The sequence below is a fragment of the Drosophila elegans genome, unplaced genomic scaffold (genome assembly GCF_018152505.1).
Source record: "Drosophila elegans isolate 14027-0461.03 unplaced genomic scaffold, ASM1815250v1 contig_814, whole genome shotgun sequence".
NCBI classification, from domain to species: Eukaryota; Metazoa; Arthropoda; class Insecta; order Diptera; family Drosophilidae; genus Drosophila; species Drosophila elegans.
The window spans coordinates 13622442-13642823 of record NW_024546167.1 but is presented as its reverse complement, the minus strand read 5'-3'; the positions used below and the strand labels follow the sequence as shown (position 1 = coordinate 13642823).

Below are 20382 nucleotides of genomic sequence, written 5' to 3'. Positions count from 1 at the left end.
GTTTATTTGTGGTTTATTATATGTAGACATTTAAAATGCTACTTTTTCGGCCACTCTGAATAATTAATCTATAGGAATATTAAAAAAGTAACTTTTAAAAAACATATTTTCTAATATTTTTTTTCTAATTTTTACTGATTAGACTTTTGGATCCTTTTTGGTTGGCTTAAGTTCGGTGAGGTTGCCATTGACATGCAACCGCCAGCAGGCGACATCCAACGTCGACCATCGAACTGCAACCAATGGGAGTTGCCAAGCCGAACTGTTATACCCATCGGAATCCAATCAGCTGGTGAGTGGATTCTGCAGCACATGCACATGGTCCACCCTTGCTGCAACATGTTCGATCCGGTCCAGGAAGTCCACATAGTCCACTCAGTCCACTTAGTCCACCATCCACGATCCACCGGATTCGTTTGGAACGCATTTGCTTCGTGGCAATCTGTTTGTTGTTTTTCCGTTCAATTTCAAATTCACGGTTTCGCCGTTCGGACGTGAAAAATCGTCACGGTGTTCGCAACAAACGGGAATCGAGGAAAAGCGAGGAAAAACGGGTGCAGAGACAGCCGATTGGGAAATATGTGCGCCTGAGTTTCCCAGCCAAAAGGCAAAGTGCCAAATGCTCTGATAAATAATTCCAGTAATAATCAGCGCGATTAAAATCTACGCGCCACGCAAAACAAAAATTCAAACGCAGCGAGAAAAGTGAACAGCAAGCGCTTTGCAAATTAAATTCTTTGCCAGTGCCAAAAAGAAAAAATAAAATAAAAAACCGGAGAACTGTTTAAACCTTAAAGCGATTAAGTCGGTAAAATATAATATTATAATCTCAAGATGGCCAATAGCCGGAGCAATTTCCTGACAATCGGATTACTTTTGACCCTGGTCGCCAGCAGTCATTCCCATCTAAATATCTTCTTAAATCTGCACGAGGTGTTGCGTTTAATCGGTGAGTTGTCTGTCTATCTAAAACTTAAATCGCAATATGGTTTTTCAATTAAGTGACCAATTATTTGCCACTTTTGTGTGCAATGCGTTCAATTTTGAGTCACAATTTGATTTATGCCAAGCCAAGCTTTTCCGTTTGGCTCTGGGCAAATGAAGTGAGATTTGAATGGATTATTTTCTCATTTTCTGTAAATAGTTTATGCTTTTAATTGCTTTCTGGCTTAGAGCCACAAAGTTGTATTTTCTTTTGTCAAATTGGCCAGTTTATTCGTATTTTCGGATATTTGTATTTGTCTAAGCAGTTTTCCTCTATTCAAATTTATTGTTAGACTTATCTTGATAAATAAGAAAGCTAAATTGATTTAATGTGTGGTATTATATGTTTTGTTTTCTCTTGGAAGATTGGTACCATTTCTGTTGATTTTTGTTTGTTAAATTGGACAGTTGATTTGCATGTCTGTTATTTAAAAATTTAGAATATTTGAATATTAATTTATCTTTTAATAAACGAGTCCTAAGAGAATACAAATTTGTTTGTAATTATTAAGATTTTTTTGATGGTTTTTAAAGTATTTCCTAGGGACAATTATTATATATTAAAAATTAACTAGCTTAAATTATGATCAGATCATTCATTCAAATCTTATTAATAAACATTATGCATCTGTATGAACCTTTACATAAAATATATTTATTAAGTAATGAATTCTTTATAAATAAAAAGCATTAATAATAATAATACAGAAAATGACAAGACTGTATTTTTCTTTTAACCTAATCAAATTTAATCTTAATCCCAAAAAAATAACAAAATATCTGACGTTTAATTTTCATCAATTAAACCTTAATAATCAGGTTTCCAATTGAGTGGCTTAATCGGCTTTAAGATACCTTCCGACCTTTAATCTACTTCCCATTTTATTTCTATCCATCTTTTCCTACTGTATGTTGTTCAACCTAAGCCATTTCGACCCCAAAAAGCACACACAGAAAATCCTGTCGAAAAGATTGCCAAGCTAATAAAAGTGAGGAAAATGGTTTTACAATGTGTCACAGGCCCAGACAAAGAATTTACAACCCAGTGAATATAAAAAATAAATCAGTAGCCTGTAGCCTGAGAAAAGGGTGGCCGATTGGGGACAAATCCATGTGGAATCATAAAACACATGCAAAGTGTTTGTTTATACATGGTTAGAACGAGGAGATGGCTGAGTTTAGGTTTGGGTTTGGGATTGTTAGTCGGAGATAGGGAAAAATTATCAAAAATTATGTTGTAAAATTTACAACACTCGCGTGTGTGCGAGTGCGAGTGTGAGTGTGCAAACAGGCCGGTTGATTGATGGTCGACGGGAGTTGTTGTGGAGTAGGTCCACAGATTGCATCGCGTCACTTGTGGATAACTGGGTAAATATTTGCTCCAAAGTGCAGGGCTAATCAGGCGCTTATCTAGCCGACTATCATCGTTTGCCACTCGTCGTAATTCATGTTTGATTGGAGTTATGGGTGCTGGCTTCTTGGCTACCAACCTTATCATCAGTTAGGAGCGCCAGCGGACAATCAATCAGAGGTGAAACAGCAAGTGGGTGGTGGTGGTGGTGGTGGTGGTGGGATGGCCACCCTTCCACTTGACATGGCCCCCGGGAAATTTATTAGTTGTGTCAGCCGTGTGTCAAACGAAATCAGAATTAAAACCCATTAAGCGGTGGCTCCACCGATTGCATTCATTTCGGGTTTGGATGGGTTTCTTTTTTTCGGGTGACGATACACCCTCTCCAATTATTCAACGCTGACAGCGGGTTGCATGCCTGACCTACTTTTCGATCCTCCGCCACTATGTGTTCGCAACGCCCAGCTAGGTGTCACTCTTATTTTTATTTTTACTGGTTTTTTTATTTTATTTTTTTAGCGGTCGCTCCACAAGCCTTTGTGTGAGTGCACATCAATTAAATTGTCAACCCGGCAGCGGCAAAGTGAAGGAGAATCGCCCGAAGAAGAGTGTTTTTTATGCACTTGCAGCGGTGGCATGGCATTCACTGTTCGTTAGGTTAACATCCCATCCCATGCCATATACTAACTACACTTTACCAACCCACCAAACCCATCCTCACCCATCCTCACCCACATTTTTTCCCGCCCAGAAGTGCGCCCCAAATTGCTGTGCTCTATGTAAACCATGTCAGGTGTGGATCAAATCGGGGAAGTGGGGGTTCTTCTTGGTTCGGTGGTTCGGTGGTTCTGTGGCTCAGCTCGTTAGCGAAATGAGCGGATATGTAAAAGTCGGTTCAGTTGATGGATTTTGCGGTTGCAATGAGTGACCAAAAGAGTTTGGTTGAAAGACTTGCCTGTTAGGTGTGGGTGAAAATTATTTCTAGCAAAAGTTGGGGACACCATTAGATAATTAAAGGAGCAAAAGTTTGTTAGAGTTGCAAGGCAATAACTTTTGGTACCAAAAAGTGATAAACTAATACACAAAATGAGTTTGTTTTAGGAGGTATCCAGATACTTATTTTACTTATCTCAAAAACATTAAGATTTTAGTATTTATTTATAACTTTTTATTACTATTTAAGAGCTTAAGACACACACACCTGTAGTTAACGAACATTTGCTGTTACCATTTAATGTCTTCAATGTTTAGTACATCATAAATAAGTATCACGTAACTAGAATTTATTTGAGATTGTAGCATATGGGATATAAAGAAACAAAAACCAATTAAAATCATATTCTCATCGCCTGCAAATTTTACAAATGACATCCCCAAAAGATTTTCCTTCACACTCAACCCAATGAGGCGAGGCTATATCGCAACTTTGCCCAACTTTGAATTCCTGCCAGCTGTCTGAGCAGATCCTTAGATCCACGTTACCCATGGACTTTGCCAGTCACGTTTCGGGTCTGTCCATCAACACTTGCTAATCTCAACCCCATCTCTCTAAATGGTTTGACACTTTCAACTGGCGCGGGCCAAAGATTCATCATCTCCAAGTGAACATGATTTTCCGGCGCACAATGGAAATTGTTGCCAACTCACGTTTGGCTAATAAAAGCAAGAACATTTGGCCGTATTACAAAACATATTTTCGGCAAGTAATGTGAACTCAATTAGGGCGCAGCAGCAGCACCATCAGCATCATCAGAATCATCAGCATCCCGGGGCTCAGAACTTAAGCGAAATCTCTTGTGTGCGTGGCCAAAAATATTTCACCCTCGTAATAATTAATGCTGGCTGCAGTTGGAATCGAAGGCATTAGATTTGCCCGAGCGTGCGGCATGTGTTGCCAACTTGCCACGACAACATAAACAAGCGGTTACCCCATGCCACCTGTCTCCTGTCTACACGTAGAAAAATTACAATTGTTTAAAAAAAGAGAACTAAAATATAATCTATGAACAAGACTGCCAGATTTGAGATCTTTCTACTACACAATGTTCTCTTTAATGTGCTAGCTACATATTTTTGTTATTCACCAATGTTTGCAAATCTGGCGAATTTTTGAGATACATTCTCAGCGTGTAGCGATCCATCCAGTTGCCAGGTTGTTATGTCTGGCTTCATGCAGAGTTAAACGCGTAATTGGCAAATGAACAACATGGATGGATGGCTGCAAAGTCGATGCTGTTGCAGTGACAAGGACGATGACGCAGAGGCAATAGCAACATGCATTTCAGCAGCAGCAACAGCAACAGCAACATCCATTGGTGCAGCATAGCAAAAGCAACAGCAACTTCTGTGGTAACAGCATGTGCAACTATTCGCTAGCTGGCCAAAAATATCTGTTGCCACTCAAAATCCAGCTGGGAATGCTACTCACGTGTCACTAGAATTACGCTGAGAGATTCCAACTTAAAATTTGGGTATATAGAGAAAAAATATATATATTTAAAATCGATTTAATATAATCGAATTTTTTTTAAATTTATTTCCTTCAACATGTTTTTAAAAGAAATAGTTATGATATTTTTTAATGATAAAAAAAATATATATTTCCTTATAATTTATATATTGAATATATTAGCCAGTTTACAATACCTAATTTATTATACTGTATTATTTTTCTGAATGCATTTTGATCTCATCCCCTCGTACCATTGGCAAGTCATTGTCGCTTTATTGGCTTTCACTTCAACCCCGTGTGTTCCATAAATAGTGTTATGCAACATTAACAAAAAATCGGTTATGGTTCGGTTACCACGCCTACGTATCACTTGAGCTTAATTAAATAACTAAATGATTTGCGGATGTTGATGTTTGTTTAATTATTGTTCAGGAGCTATTGTGGTTGACAACAATAACAAGTTATCAAATACAACTTGTTATTCATCACGCTTTCACACCTGCATAGTTTGCCCAGCTGAAAAGTTGTGAAAGTTTCTTAAATAATTAATATTTGAGCGGAAATTAAACTTACATAAGGCTGGAAATATAAATGTCCAGAGCTTAGAAAAGTTTCTTAACTCTGTGAAAACTATTTATGTTTAATTGGGGGCTCCAATAATTGGCCTTTATTTTTATTAAATCGGGTTACTATTATTTTTTATATTTATTAATATAAAACCGTTAAATCACTAAAATATTAAATTTGATATAGTTATCCCTTTAAAACGAATAATAATTTAAAATAAACCAAGTGCCTACTTCCATGTCAATCTCTATAATTTATAGCAATCAACTCCCACCAAAAAAAGGCCAACAAAAACCACACTAAATTAAACTATCTGTAATTGCTTTGGGCCAGTCCATTTATCCGGCTTTCAATTAAACTAAATTTATTTAAATTAAAATCATATTTCACATTCCAATTTAGCCAAGAATTCCCTAAAGTGCTCCACATATCAGCTCTATTTTCACCCCCTCAGAGAAAAATTGAGTTTCCTCAGTCATATCTAAAGTGCTTCAATGCTCGGTCTGTCAGTTGGTCCGGACTTGTTATCAAATTAATTTAATCAGTTTCAATTGTTTATGTTCTTTTGGACTTCTTGCTGGGTTTCTGTATTCGGGTGCATTTTCTTTTATTTCATTTTTTTTTTTTGGATTTTTGCATGATTGGTGGTGGTCAGACACGAAATGGGAGAGTTTTCCGTTGCCGCCCATTTCCCACACCCCCGAAAAAAAGCCAGAATGAGTTGCACAACTTCCAGTCGACTTGAGCTTTTCCCCCATTTTTTTTTCGGTTGGACTTCATCATTTGGTTTTTATGATTTCTGTTTTTTTTTTCCGCCACCCCCCGCCCCCCGGCAATTATCTGCCTAGACAAATTGTTGCGTCCATTATGCGGCGGATTTAATGGTTTGCTTCGATGGCAAACACATGTGGGCTTTGGAAATAATTCATGAATTTTCACAAAAACCAACTCCGATTGCGTGTGGGGATTAAATCAAAAGAAAAGCCTCTCTCGTATTTATGTTAATCCTTGGGAAAATGCTCAAATCATCTTACCCTCGCACGAAAAGCTAATCAAATAACCTCAGAGTCGAAAAAAAAAACAAAAAGCGCCTGGGGGTAATTAAGCCTTGGCTCCTGGCAAAATCACTTTCCCACAATCATGATGGGTGATTAGCACAGAGGGTTGCCCTGCAAATGCATCGCCTAAGCTGCAAATAAAATGTCTAAATAAACAAAGGCAAATGCAGGGCGACGCGTGCTGGCCAAAAAGCAATTGTATCTAGTGGATACCTATGTATATCTAACCCCCCACCCTCTTTTCCCCCAAAGTGAGAAAAGTCGCACACAATATGATGAAATGAAGGGGGAGGAGCATTGACTACCTTTGCAGCAGGACGACGTCGCTACTTAATGGACCAGAAATGCGTCGTGCAAACAGCAACATCCACATCCACATCCACCCCTCAAATTTTCATGTCCCTGACCCTCGTCCTGCCAACGCTGCGTATGCAAACAAACGGGCGGAGGACTTTGGCCCGGAAGCGAAATGCTCCTGCCAGCCAGGATTGCTGGCAAAACGCTGGGCATTGAATGAATGGCAGGCGGGCCCGGCACTTGAGCACGCCGTGGCTTCCACATCCACATCCACTGCCACGACCACTCCCGAATCAGGGTCTCAGACAGAGACAGCCACCCCTGGAGCAGAGCATAGCAGGCCAGGCAGGGACCTCCTTTCATCCCTGCCAGCGACCCGCGTTGAGTGCTTTATTTGCAACCGCTGGTGGCAGCAGGGGTGGCAACAGGGCTGGCGGTGACGATGGAGGTGGAGGTGGATGTGGACCAGGTCGTGCCAGAAGCCCTTGCCTGCAGGCAAACTGCAGGCTGACATTCCCAATGATGACACTGACACACTGGTGTGTACCCTAATAATAGAAAATAAAACTACATAATTAATAAAGTTATAAGTAGACATCAGCTTGCATAAAAAACCATTTTCCTAACTTTTAATTATTTACAAATTTGTTCATTAAATTAAAATTAGATTTCAATTGTGTTTTATCAAAGTTGGTTTGAAATCGAATTTTTATTAAGAAAATATCAACAGTTTTAGTAAAAATATATAAATTATTCCATGTATTTCGGAAATCTATTTAATTTAAAACCAATTATTGTATTATTAGCTATTTATACTTGTTCATGTCCAACCTAAACCTTATTTATTATTATTTCTCCCTTATATTTTTTCCACATTTCTGGTACCACTGTTATACTTTTCATATTTTTATTGCCGTCGAATTCCGGCGGGCGCCTTTGCTTTCCTCCCCTCGTTGCCCGCCACCCCGAAAAATATCCTCTTGATATGACTCTCGTAATGAGCCCGTAAATTATTTTTTATTATTTTGTATTTAATTTTTTCATTGCCCCGCCATTGTTCCTTTTGCGCTACTCCTTTTCATGCAGGACACCGACAGGAAGAGGGAAAAATGACGGCGCGTGTGTGGCATCCATACGATATTCGAATTGATTGTGGGAATCGAATCTGATGGTCCTGATGAATAAAGAAAGGGGAGAAGGCACGGCCAATCGATGTCCAACGAGACGCCGCGGCACAATTCAGCACTAAAGTTCCCTAAATGAAGCATATTATGTTGTGGGTGGGGTCTGTCAGGGGGAATACATTAACGAAATGCTAATTACTTTCCGCACAATTATCTGCTGCGAGCACAAAAATCCGTAAGCACATATTTAACAAATGCAGCTTATTGGAAAATTTCACACGCCCGCACAAGCTTCCTCGGATGCAGTAGCTCCAGCTTCCCACGCACTGGGAAAAGATAGCAAAAGTGGGGGACTTTCCCTCTATGAAAACACATCTGGTTGAGTGTGTGTGTGCGTGTGTGTGTCCCGATAACATGGATGGCAATTAACCATTTTCTGGAGCACTTAAGTGCCGAAAAAAGCGATATGCATGTGGGAGCTCGTAATGAGTTTCTTAGGGGGGATAATCCAAGGATTGGACAAACAACTGTGAGGGGAGAGATAGTATTTTATGTTTCCTTCTGAGTTTAGCCTAAAAGGAAGAGAAAACATGACCATTTAATGCTATTCCCAACAAAGACTAAATAAATACAATAATAAAAATAAGGCCAGAACCTTATGATTATTGCAAATCGATGATGTGAAAAAAATTATTAAAATTATTAAATATATAAAATATATTTATTTATTTTCATAAATCCAAATGCCTTTAACTTCACCTAAATTTGAATGCCTTTTTTAATGTTTAATTTAAAAAAACAGGACCATGAATAAAACTATTTTATATGCAAAGTTAAGCACGTTTTATAAAAGTTTTCAAAGCAGCTTCAAAACTATTTCTTTGGCATCATAAAAAGCAAACTTTCGTTCAAGAGCGTGAGCACAAACTCGAGCCCATAAATCATATAAAACACTCTCGACGAAATTTCAAAATTCCAATTCGCCCGATTGACCCAATTTCCGCTTTTATATTTCGGATCCGCCCTGTCAGTCTGTCTGATGGATCTCAACACCCTCGGACATGTGCCAATCGTTAGCCCAATAATTTCGCGTTAATCGAAATGACGCCAACATAATGTTTATCCCTTCCTCGAATTATTTGACCAGCAGCCATAATATCCCCCTATATAATTTATGTCTGCAATCTGACGACAGTGAAGAGTACGTTTTTCATCTGCTTTGGTAATTTTCATGTCACGCCCGATGGAAACTCCACATGGCAGGGAATCCTGATTATTTTGCGGTTTATTTTAAGTTTAATTAAGCGATGATACAGAATATTTATAAATTTCATTTACTCAGAGGGCAATAAAATGGGGGCATTGAGGGAATTGTAAGGGGCATTTGGCCAATTCGTTCCACGGCAAATGCGATTCGCTCTGCGTTCTTCCGTGAATTAGTCGCGGTTATTATCATGTCTGTTCCCCTCTTCGTTTATTATATATGTGTATGTGTATAAGTATTTATGTATACTCCCAATTTTGTTTTGTTGTTGTGGCATTTTCTTCGGTTTGGGGCGTGAAAATTGTAGTAGTTCGAGGGTGAGTGGGCATTGGCAACATTATCATTAACATATTTAAATGTGGGATAAGCTTAGGGTGGCCAACAATGAATAAATAAGTGAATGAATGTATTCAAATGGAAATCTATTAAGTGAGCGTAAAAATAGCTTGAAGTTTTATGAATGAGTTTGATATGCTTACACTAAAAGTGTGAATAAAGAATATTTAATTTAAAATATATACAGAAAAAAGGTGTAAATTTATCTTTACCAATATAAAGAGTGTTAAGTATTTAACAAGTTTGATTGTTCAGCCAATTAAGTACTTAAACACCTTGTTATTGTTTACATTATGCACGGTCCTGTTTTTATGGTACATCATTTAAATGCTTACCATTTAACCACTTAAATAAACATTTATTTACATCCTGTAAATTACTTAAAAACCTCCCACACACACAATTATCTCACCGCTAAGCTGTGTTAATTATACAGATCTTAACAGTGTTTTTTTTTTATTTTTTCTGTATTCCCCTTATCCACTGGACTTGATGAGTAAAACAAAACGCCAAAGAGAATAATGGAAAGTGGTGGGAAAAAGCGTACAGAAGCTTGTGCTTCGTGTGTGGTAAAGTTTACACTTCTTTTTTTTCGGGGGGATATTCTGTTGAATTTTTCTCTGGATCTCCTCTGCATCGTCACGTTTACAAGATGATAAAGCCTTAACCACTTTTCAACGGCGAATGAAAACAAAAACCCCAAATATATATGAGTATGTAGGTATGTACATATATTTGCCTGACCCAAAAAACACTCGAAACGAACAAAAGCTGAAAACTTTTGGGGGGGTTTGCTGTACAGTGTACACCAGCCACATTTTTTCGCCGGGCTTTTGGAAAGACCGGGTGACAATGTCCACTTCAGTGGCAGCAGTAACGCCTACGCCAATGCAACAATGCTAATCTGCTCTTCCTGCTCTTTGTTTTTTGTGTTTTGTACTTTGCGTTTTGTATTTTGTATTTTGTATTTTGTTGCCTTGGCTGCCGGCAGCTGGTCGGTCGAGGAAAAAAGTCAATAGTACGATTCCAGGGGACTAAGGACTATGGAGCTGCTGCTCACTCGGTCAGAGTCATAAATTACCGCATCCCTGGGGTGCTATTGAAAAATATGTGCGTTTCGCTTCCCTTCCCCGGTCTCTTGTTGTTGTTGTTGTTTCTGGGCCCACAACGATGCCCCGAGGAGAGGCTCCGCCGTTGGCCAAAACCCGACTGCCATCCTCGACTGCCATCCTCGACTGCCATCCTCCACTGCCTCTGCCTCTTGTCAAAAATTGTTCATACATTTTTGGACCCAACCCCGAAGAGTGCCCTCATGAAATTTCAGCACAGGAAGTTGCTGTTTACCTAACACACACACACACACACTCGATGTACTTTGTCTTTTGACTGGTGGCCCACCCATGGAGGCTGCATGCAGATCCAAATCCACAACGCACATTAGGAGCTGACCCGAGCAGACCCGGCCGTAAACCGCAGGCCAGAACTTTGGGCTCCATCTTCCAGCCAGGTGGAAGTGGTGGCCACCTGCCTCCCGAAAATAGCCCCCAAGCCCCCGATCCCCAAAAACCAAACCCATGGACAATTCTAACCCAGCGCCCTCGCTTTATGACTTACCATAAATTTTATGACAGCGCCTAGACACCGATATACAGACGGATTCGGAGATCCCTCAGCCAGAGGTGATAAAAATTTCATTACGTCACGCAATGCAGCTCGGGCAAAAAGCTAGCAATAAACACTGAGAAAAGTCAGGTTATATTTCAATGAAAAATATATGGAAAGGAAAAAAGACACAAATGACTTTAGGGTGGTTAAAATGTGATAATATAGTATATTTATTCCTCGGTTTCGGCTTTCGATTAAAGCTTAAACCCAATTATAGACTTATACAGTATATTTCTCACTGTGTATGACCTGAGAAATTGAAAGAAAACTCGACACCAGTGGCAAGATAATGGCCAACACTGTGGCAGTAGTCCCAGTCGAGGGTGGAGCCCGGAGGCAGGACTACTGATGGATGTACATGGATGGGTGTTGCCACATCCACCTCGATGGCCCGTTGTCCTTGCCAGGTGTCGGTTGCTATCGCTCGGATAATAATCACATTAACTTCTCCAGATAATCACATTAAATTTAAGAGCTCGCCTGTTAATGCTTCTTTTGATTTTTTATGAGTCAATAAGACTTCACTTCAGTTCAGTTCACTTCACTCCCTATCACGCCCTCAATGTTGGTGGAATGGTGTGGGATTTTCAGGCATGTATCAACTTAACATTTGCGGTTCCACTGCGCACCTGCCCAAGTGCTTACCAAAGGACTTACTGCTGGCTATCAGCCAAGTAGCTCGGGCTTTAGATTAATTACCGATTAGTGGTGGAATAATTAAGCTGTTTAATTGCCTTGGCCCGAATGGGTTTCAGTCAGGAAAGGTCCTTTTGAGCGTGCCTTAGAAACGGCAACATGGGGGTCCTTAAGTAAAATAACTTGTTAGGGAGTTGTAACCAAATAATTGCGAGCAAGGAAAAAAATATTAAAAAATACATAACGCAATGGTTAGGGTACCTTTGGATTTATTATAAATGTTATTCTAAAGTATTAGTTCAAAACGTTTTCTTTTCTAGCTTTAAAAAATGTAATAAAGTATTTTAAACAGCTATTAAAGTTTTTAAGTATTTTAAACTATTAAATTTAATAGTTACGAATGCTAGACCTTTCTTTAATGATTTTTAGGCTTAAAAACTAATTAACTTTTACCGTGAATAGAATTCAAAACATGGTTTCGAGCCTTGTAAATACCCTAGGTTGTGGCAATATAACTATCCTTTCATAGCTAGTTACGATGGGGAATTTACATTTTTAATTGAAGAACGGGAATAAACTAACGAAGCTTCCCATTGCCGATGGCCAAGGCCGGCAAACGTCATAAATGTAATGCGTTTCTTTTATGGCCTTTGTCATAGAAATCCACCCAAAGAGTTGGCAACATAATTTATGCACCACCGACCGCCTTCCTGCGCGGTATTTATGGTCTTGACCAGAGGAGACCATCCATTTGCCAGGCTTCGTCGAGGTGATAATGTAAGGAAGAACACACGATTGAAGATCTGGATGTGCTGCAGGCAGACAGTCAGGCCATAACTATAAGAAGAGCTACAGCATCGCGGTCCAGAACAGAACAGAACAGAACCAAACCTCAAGTCCAAAGACCAAAGACCAAGGCAAATAAATTGCAGCTGCTCGAGCGGGGCGATGAAATACAAATAGAAATACTTGGCAGCTACTGGACGTTGGATGAAGTTGCCACAGAGTAGTTGGCCGACGGGCGGGGGCATCAGAAGGGGGGCCCACTGTCAGTCGCAGTCACTTCACATGTCCTTCGGCTTGTTTGTCTTACACTCTGACGCTCTGTGGATCGCAGTCGAGTGAAGTAAAGTTGTTTGGCCAGACAAGACTTGGCCAAATGTCGGGCCAACGCAGTCGAGCACGAATCATGACCATTTGGGCATAAAGAACTACCTTTCCTTGGCCAATTGTACAGTGGCAGAAAAGTGGGGCAAGAAACTTGTTTGTTTATATCAAAATTATATTTATAAAACAGGAAAAAAGGTTAAAGACATCGTCGTTTATGGTATTTACTGATTTTAATTTTTGTAATCAGCAACCTGCTGATTATTTTTTTATAATTTTAAATATACGATATTCTCCAGTATGTACGTAATGAATATATCAAAATGCAATAAAAATTAAAACATTTTCATTCATTATTTTACATATATTTATTCTAAGTTTGACAACTTTTGAATTATGATTATGTAAAAAAAAGTTAAGCGATTGATATTTAAACAGAATAGTTATGTTATTGAATCTCCATGGTTGATTATTAATTTTGGTATACATTTTTCTGTGTGTACCCCCATTCCCAACTTCTCTTGACCTTTAATAGTATGCTTGAGTCTTGGATTCTCAACTCGGCACTCAACTCAGCCTCCGATTTAATCAGCCTCGCGGACTAACATATAATTTTGTGAATTGCAAGTTGCATGATAGGCATAGGCTCCCAGGCTCAATAGTATTCTCCGTTTCAAAGGAGGCCAGTAAATTGAATACGTTTGGGTTATGATGTGCTTGCCGCTGGCTTAGATAAATTTCCGGCTCTCTCTCCGGCCTCGTATGCAGATGCGAATTGAAAGGGCTGAGCCCATTAGATGTCGACACAAGGCTTTCCCCCGAAAAACCCGGCGGTAATGACCCTAAATCAGCATCAGCTTCTAGGCCAATGCCCAACCGAATGTCATCATCGGCCGCGGGCCTCCCATCCAGTAGATAACCATCCCATCGCAGTCCCCAGATTGTAATAAAAATGTCGTCTGACTTTCGATGGGGGTGTCTTCGTCTGGGGTTCTCGCTTCGCTTTCGGGTCCTTCTGTCTGTCTGGCTTTAATGCACAACATATTCATGTGTCAAAAGACAATTTCGGATTTATGGCCTGCGAAATTCCCCCACCCGGAATCCGGCAAAATGACGCAATGTGGGCGAACAACCAACAACGACAAAAAATATGTTAAGAAAGCATAAAATGATATCCAAACTACCCACTATGATCTGGTCTGGGCTGCAGTCTGGTCCGTTTGGAAATCTCGTTCATGTCTGCCTTGGGTTTGCATAAATTAGGATCTGGACGGGTTTGCTGAAAGGAAAAGGAAGCTTGGAACGGGCAAAATATTCAGTTGGTAGCGCAAAAAATGGCCATTTCTTTTTTTTTGGTTCTAGTTCCACACACTCATGTGTGTGTGTGTGAAAGAGTTTTCCCCTTTTTGGTTGATGCGATTGCTATGGCATTTTTAGGGTTGTAATTGAAATTAAATAGATGTCGTGCCATGAATTCAAATCGCTCTCGTTTGCCCTGCGAAATGGGGATCTTAAAGAGTTATAGGCGCTGAAACTTAAAATAAATATAGAAAAATTGTTGGGTAGTCTTTAGCTGAATTAAAGATGAATATAAAAACAAAAGATTGATCCAAAACTAGAAAAATTCTTTAGTTGGATACTAAAGTTTAAGCGAAAATTGTAAGCTGAATTGCATTCATCCTTTTCCCGTCTCTGCAGTTGAAATTGCTGTACTTAAACTACACTGTTCTCCCCCTTTTTTTATTTCCTTTATCAACACCGAGCGAGAAAAGCAATTGCTTTTCCTCCCCTTCAGACATATTTCCTGCACTTGGGTAACTATTTTCGCACAGCTTGAACAACTTTTACTTTTCTCCGAGCGTTGAATTTATGTGTCACTGGCACTTGCAGTGGAAGTTTTTGGGCGACGCCCCCTCGTCCTTGCCCCCCTGATTGATGTTGGCCAAATCGATTTTCCTTCAAGGCACCTGGCATCCCAGCACTCGAACAGCCCCACATCCACGGCATCGACTTCATTTGTTGGGCAATCAGCTCTAATTAGCACCAGACCAAGTTGAAATGCAAAACGCGTCGCTAGGGGATTTTAAGGGGTTGTGGGTGATGGTGGGTTGCTCAAAGTAAATTGCTATTACTTGTCTATAATTGTGTTAGAAGTTGGGGAGAGGGGGGTTGAAAAGTTTTACATCTGAGGAATTTTAATTGTAATTGTTTTCAAAGTTGAAAGCTAGAATGAGTGACTGAACAAAAAATGCGAAAAAATCGACTTCCTTTGGAGGAGTAAGTACTCTTAAATAGTTGATGAAATGAGGCTTACATTATTAAATCTTTACAAACACATTTTGTGTCATTTTACGATTGATTTAATGGTAACATTTTTATAACTCATGTTTTAAAGTCATATAAAAATTAACAATTTTTAAGCAAAGCATTTTCGTGTTTAAAGTAAGCAACCGAGCTTAACTGCATTCAGACTTTGGGACTCTAATCGCCTCATTTATTTTTGTTTGCATATGCATTTCTTTTTCTGTTTAATGAGGTGCACCTCACATGTCGCAGACCCATTAACCCTTTGACCCCCGCTGCGCTGTGGTGCAGTTATCAGAAGCCCTCTATCTGGCTTAGCTCGGTTCATTATGCGACAGTTTCTCATATCTATATCTACCCTTAGACCTCGAAGTTCCCTCATCCCTTTCTGCCGACTCGCAGGGCTTACTAATTACATTTTCAAAGTGCAAACGAAGCGTGCTAGAAGCGAAGGGGGTTTGTCTGGGGGTTTGCCCCACTAATTAGTACGATATATATATATTTGTATATATATATATGTGCTTATGATGCGGACCGCTTTATGCGCTCCTCTGGTTCCCGGTGGCATGAATAGACCGAGGAATAAGTGGCATAAATTAAAATAAAATGTACAAGTATGAAATGTAACTGCGGCCGGGAGCCGACGACTGCGATAAAAATCTAAAATAAACACGCTGCAGCAGCAACATGCAACGCACAGCAACATCAGCATTAATTAAGCATGAACATTTAACCTGCCCACTCGACCACGCCCCCCTACATTTCACCATCAAGAGGGAGTCGCGTGTCTTGGCAAAGGGTCTGCGTTCTGTTTTTTATAATTTGATTGATTTATTGTGTATCCCATGGAGGCGCCTCGCAGATGCAACAAGAAAAGGAATTCCCCTTCCTTATAGGAAAGCGCATGGCTAATTTAATTAAAAATGCATTGTTGGACAGGTAACAGTTGCAGGTTACAAACAAAGGGGACTGTCAAAACTATCAGATCAATTTGCAGTTAAGGCTAAAGAGCGGGGGAAAAAACCCTGGACAGGTGCCAGCAGGTGTGACGTGGGTGCCCTAAATGGGCATCACTTTCTCCTCTAAAGCGAAGTTTTCCCAGCAGGTTCAGTGTCTTTAAGTCCGTCCATCATTCCCCAAACTTATTTGTTGATTGTCTGCAATAAAAAAGGAGCAAGGAAAATCGACCATCACTTTAGGAGCGCACAGCATGCCATTTAACTCCTTCAATATGTCACTAAAGTGTCTCGTTGGACAGATATTTTCCGAACTCCGATTCAGTGCGGAGAAAATCAATTTTCCACGCCCACCGACGAGCAGAAGAAAACTGTTATCCCTTGTGATTGATTATGCAGTCGGGTCGAGTGACTGAGCAAAAAGTTTTTCTTCAATTCACTTGGCCCACAAATATATCATTAATTTCGCCTCGGCTGGATAGGATTAGGATTGGCATGGGGGCTTTCTTGATGTGCAACAAGCATTGCACTGAAAAAAAAAATAGTCGCTCTTTAGATTAAAAGAAACTATCCAAAGAGAATGTATTTTAAGCTTAAGTTTTGTAAGTAAATGATCTTTAAGTATCCATTATATTTTTAAAAACTAGTTAAACATTATATATGGAAGTGTTATAGGTTTACTAATTGTATTGAATTATAAAAATGTTTTTTCGAGTGTACTAAATACGTTTACCCTTTTGCTATCCATTTGCAGGAGTCTCAGCTGAGCTGTACTACGTGCGAGAGGGTGCCATTAACGACTACGCCTTGAACTTCGCCGTACCCGTGCCGGCGAACATCAGCGACGTGACCTTCACGTGGCAGTCGCTGGTGGACTACCCACTGCCCTACAGCATCAACATCGCCACTTCGGACACGGAGGTGTTGCCCCGGCCCATGCTGAACATCTCCCGGATCGGGGATGTGCCCATGGAGCCGCAGACCTGGGGCATTGCCCTCAAGTGCTCGGGCACGAGGAATGCCGAGGTCACGGTCACTATCAATGTGGAGGTGATCCTGGACAGGGCGACCAACAACAACACGAACCTGATCTTCAAGCGCAAGAAGATCTGTTTGCGGGAGGAGCAGGATAGTGCACACGAGGAGTACGACGACGATGATGTGGACCTGATGCAAACCGCACGAGGTGGCGGAGGAGGCGGAGGACATGGCAGCGATATCCACTATGTGGATCGCAACGAGGAGCATGTGGTGGCAAATGGACACCTGTCGCCGGAGCGGGAGCGTGAGAGGGAGAAGCAACGGCCGATGGTCACAGAGTCACCGGTGAATGTGGGCAGGGGAAATTCTGGCGGATCCAAGCGAGACTTTGATCCCATGCTTAGGGAGAACCTGGTGCCGCCGGCCAGTGGCCTGGTCACCCTCATTGTGGGCGGCATTCTGGCCCTGGTGCTGGTCTCCACTCTCATCCTGATCGCCTACTGTGCCAAGGGTCCCTCCAAGCGTCATCCCTCGAACGGGGTGCACCTGATCAAGACGTCCAGTTTCCAGCGTTTGCCCACCATATCGTCGACGGCCCACAACTCGATATATGTCTGCCCGTCGACCATCACACCCACTTATGCCACGCTGACGCGGCCCTTTCGCGAATATGAGCATGAGCCTGAGGAGTTCAACCGCCGCCTCCAGGAGCTGACAGTCCAGAAGTGCCGCGTCCGGCTCTCCTGTCTCGTCCAGGAGGGAAACTTTGGCCGGATCTATCGCGGCACTTACAACGACTGCCAGGAGGTACTGGTCAAGACCGTGGCCCAGCACGCCAGCCAGCTGCAAGTGAACCTCCTGCTCCAGGAGTCCATGATGCTCTACGAGGCCTCGCATCCGAATGTCCTCTCCGTGCTGGGCATCTCCATCGAGGACTATGCCACGCCCTTCGTTCTCTATGCCGCCACCGGAAGCGTGAGGAATCTGAAGAGTTTCCTGCAGGACCCGTCGTACGCCAGGAGTGTCACCACCATCCAGACGGTGCTCATGGGCTCCCAACTGGCCATGGCCATGGAGCATCTGCACAACCACGGCGTCATCCACAAGGACATTGCGGCCAGGAACTGTGTGTAAGTGTCACTCTGAAATGTCCTTGATTGAAATATAAGCATGTATTTGTTTTCGAATAAAATAACTAAATGGTTTAAATGATTTTGTTTAAGTTGTTTACCTTTTTAGCTTAAGCAATGAAAGCTAATTAGCAATAGGGATTTGTTTTCAAATATAGGAAATATAAAATTAAATGATTTGTTAAGTTTATTGCCCATTTAACTTAATTAGTAAAACTTCACCCCAGCCTTTCATATTGTTTTTGAAGATTTAATGTATAAGAGAAACAGTGAAGTTAAAACCTAAAATTTAATGTGTAATTTATTTATTTTTCTCCCACAGGATTGATGATCAGTTGCGTGTCAAACTCACGGATAGTGCCCTAAGTCGTGACCTCTTCCCGGGAGACTACAATTCTCTGGGCGATGGCGAGTACCGACCCATCAAGTGGCTTTCGTTGGAGGCTTTGCAAAAGTCGCACTATAACGAGGGTAGTGATGTCTGGTCCTTTGGCGTCCTCATGTGGGAAATGTGTACGCTGGGAAAGCTCCCCTACGCCGAAATCGATCCCTACGAGATGGAGCACTATCTCAAAGACGGCTATCGACTGGCTCAGCCCTTCAACTGCCCCGATGAGCTGTAAGTTTCCTTTATATACTTATATTTTGTTTTAATTTAAGGCACTTACTATTGTAGACAAGTTAAACCTCTTTTTGTTTAGACATTTTCCTAAAACAAAATTCCCATTGTTAATATAAACTCTTCCTCATTTACAGCTTTACCATTATGGCCTATTGCTGGGCCTCGATGCCAACTGAGAGACCCTCGTTCAGTCAGCTACAGATCTGCCTATCGGAGTTCCACACCCAGATTACCAGATATGTTTAACCAGCGGTGCTGAAACATGCCAAGACCTGTAAATATAACAAGAGGCGACGTCGCAAGATTTTCCAGCAGACCACGTCGTCCACTCTGTTCCCAAAGACATATTAAATGGTAGCGCCTAGATATTGGGGTTAGTAGCAGATCCCCACAAGTACATACATGAATGACTTATGAGAAAGTAAGAATTATATAGCAGGAGAGCGAGACAATGATGTCTCCCCACATAACTCCTAGTTGTATGTTTAGCCAGTAAGGACATGTGACATTTCAATGCAAAAGTAAGGATTATATATAAAACATACACACACTTACTGAAATCGCCTGTTAAGACAAACACACACACACCCGTTCTCTCGATAAGAAGAGCTAAGTCCCAGTTAAAAGTTATCTCGAAGACTCCAGCGTAAAATAAAAAGAAATAGCAAATATTGATATAGTAATCATAGCTAAAGCAGATCCATTAAAATCAGAGTCCCACAAAAAAACCAGTGCTAGGATAGGTCCCCAAACAAAAACATAAGTCGTAGTTGTGAAAGAGAGCGTTGCAAGTTTGTCATTATAATGGGATACCAATACGATACCGAAACATATATCTATGTAAATGTATTCACTTGTGTGTTTATGTCTAAGAACCGTAGTGCTAGTAAGAACTCGAAATATTTATCTAATGTTAGTGCACACGCGACCCGAAATCTTTAACCCTAAGTTACTGCCCCATACAGTCTCGAGTTGTAAGTTTTTGTGTAATATACTTAAGCAGTTTGCATTAGTTGTTAAGTTACTCTTTATGGTTTTCTATGGCAAAGACACAAAAGAAAAACGATTTCAATAAACGTCCGTGCATAATATTTAAAAACAAAACAACTAAATGGTGCCTTTTTTTCCAAGTGGGCAAGGGGAAATGGAACGAGCAACGCTCTAAGTAAGGCATTCTCATTGAGCCCGGCCACGCCCGTCACTTAGCCTAAAACAACGCACTCTAAGAGCAATGTGCTGTTTGGATACCACCTCCACCATCCTCTGGCCACCCAAAGCCAGGACCAGGCCCAAGCCCAGGTGAACCTAACCAAACCCAACGCCACCGAACCAATCTCTTTGCGACACAAAAGGCATGTAATGCCAACTGCCTATTTCAGAGCAGGCGATTCCTCTACCTACGACCACAGGGATGCCTCGAAAATGGACACTTTGTGTTTAAGTAATTTTCCTGGAACTGGTTTCATAACACTTTAAGTCATTATATAGAGTTTGTCACATATTGCAAAGACTATTTAATGGTTTTAAAAATGGAATAATTTAATAATT

At 40.9% G+C, this 20382-nt stretch overlaps 1 protein-coding gene across 1 annotated transcript; it reads left to right on the top strand.

Moving 5' to 3' along the window:
- Positions 1 to 480: 480 nt before the first annotated feature.
- LOC108138932 (tyrosine-protein kinase Drl) lies at positions 481 to 19938 on the top strand. The gene is made up of 4 exons (XM_017261504.2): positions 481 to 949; positions 16856 to 18212; positions 18535 to 18831; positions 18969 to 19938. Exons 1-4 carry the CDS (start codon positions 835 to 837, stop codon positions 19078 to 19080), a joined length of 1881 nt encoding a protein of 626 aa, XP_017116993.1. The 5' UTR covers positions 481 to 834; the 3' UTR covers positions 19081 to 19938.
- The last annotated feature ends 444 nt before the right edge of the window (positions 19939 to 20382 follow it).

Coding starts and splice junctions, on each gene's coding strand:
- LOC108138932 (XM_017261504.2), top strand. CDS start 835: ATGGCCAATAGCCGGAGCAATTTCCTGACAATCGGATTACTTTTGACC. Junction 18,213..18,534: donor ATTGCGGCCAGGAACTGTGT/GTAAGTGTCACT, acceptor TTTCTCCCACAG/GATTGATGATCAGTTGCGTG. Junction 18,832..18,968: donor TTCAACTGCCCCGATGAGCT/GTAAGTTTCCTT, acceptor CCTCATTTACAG/CTTTACCATTATGGCCTATT.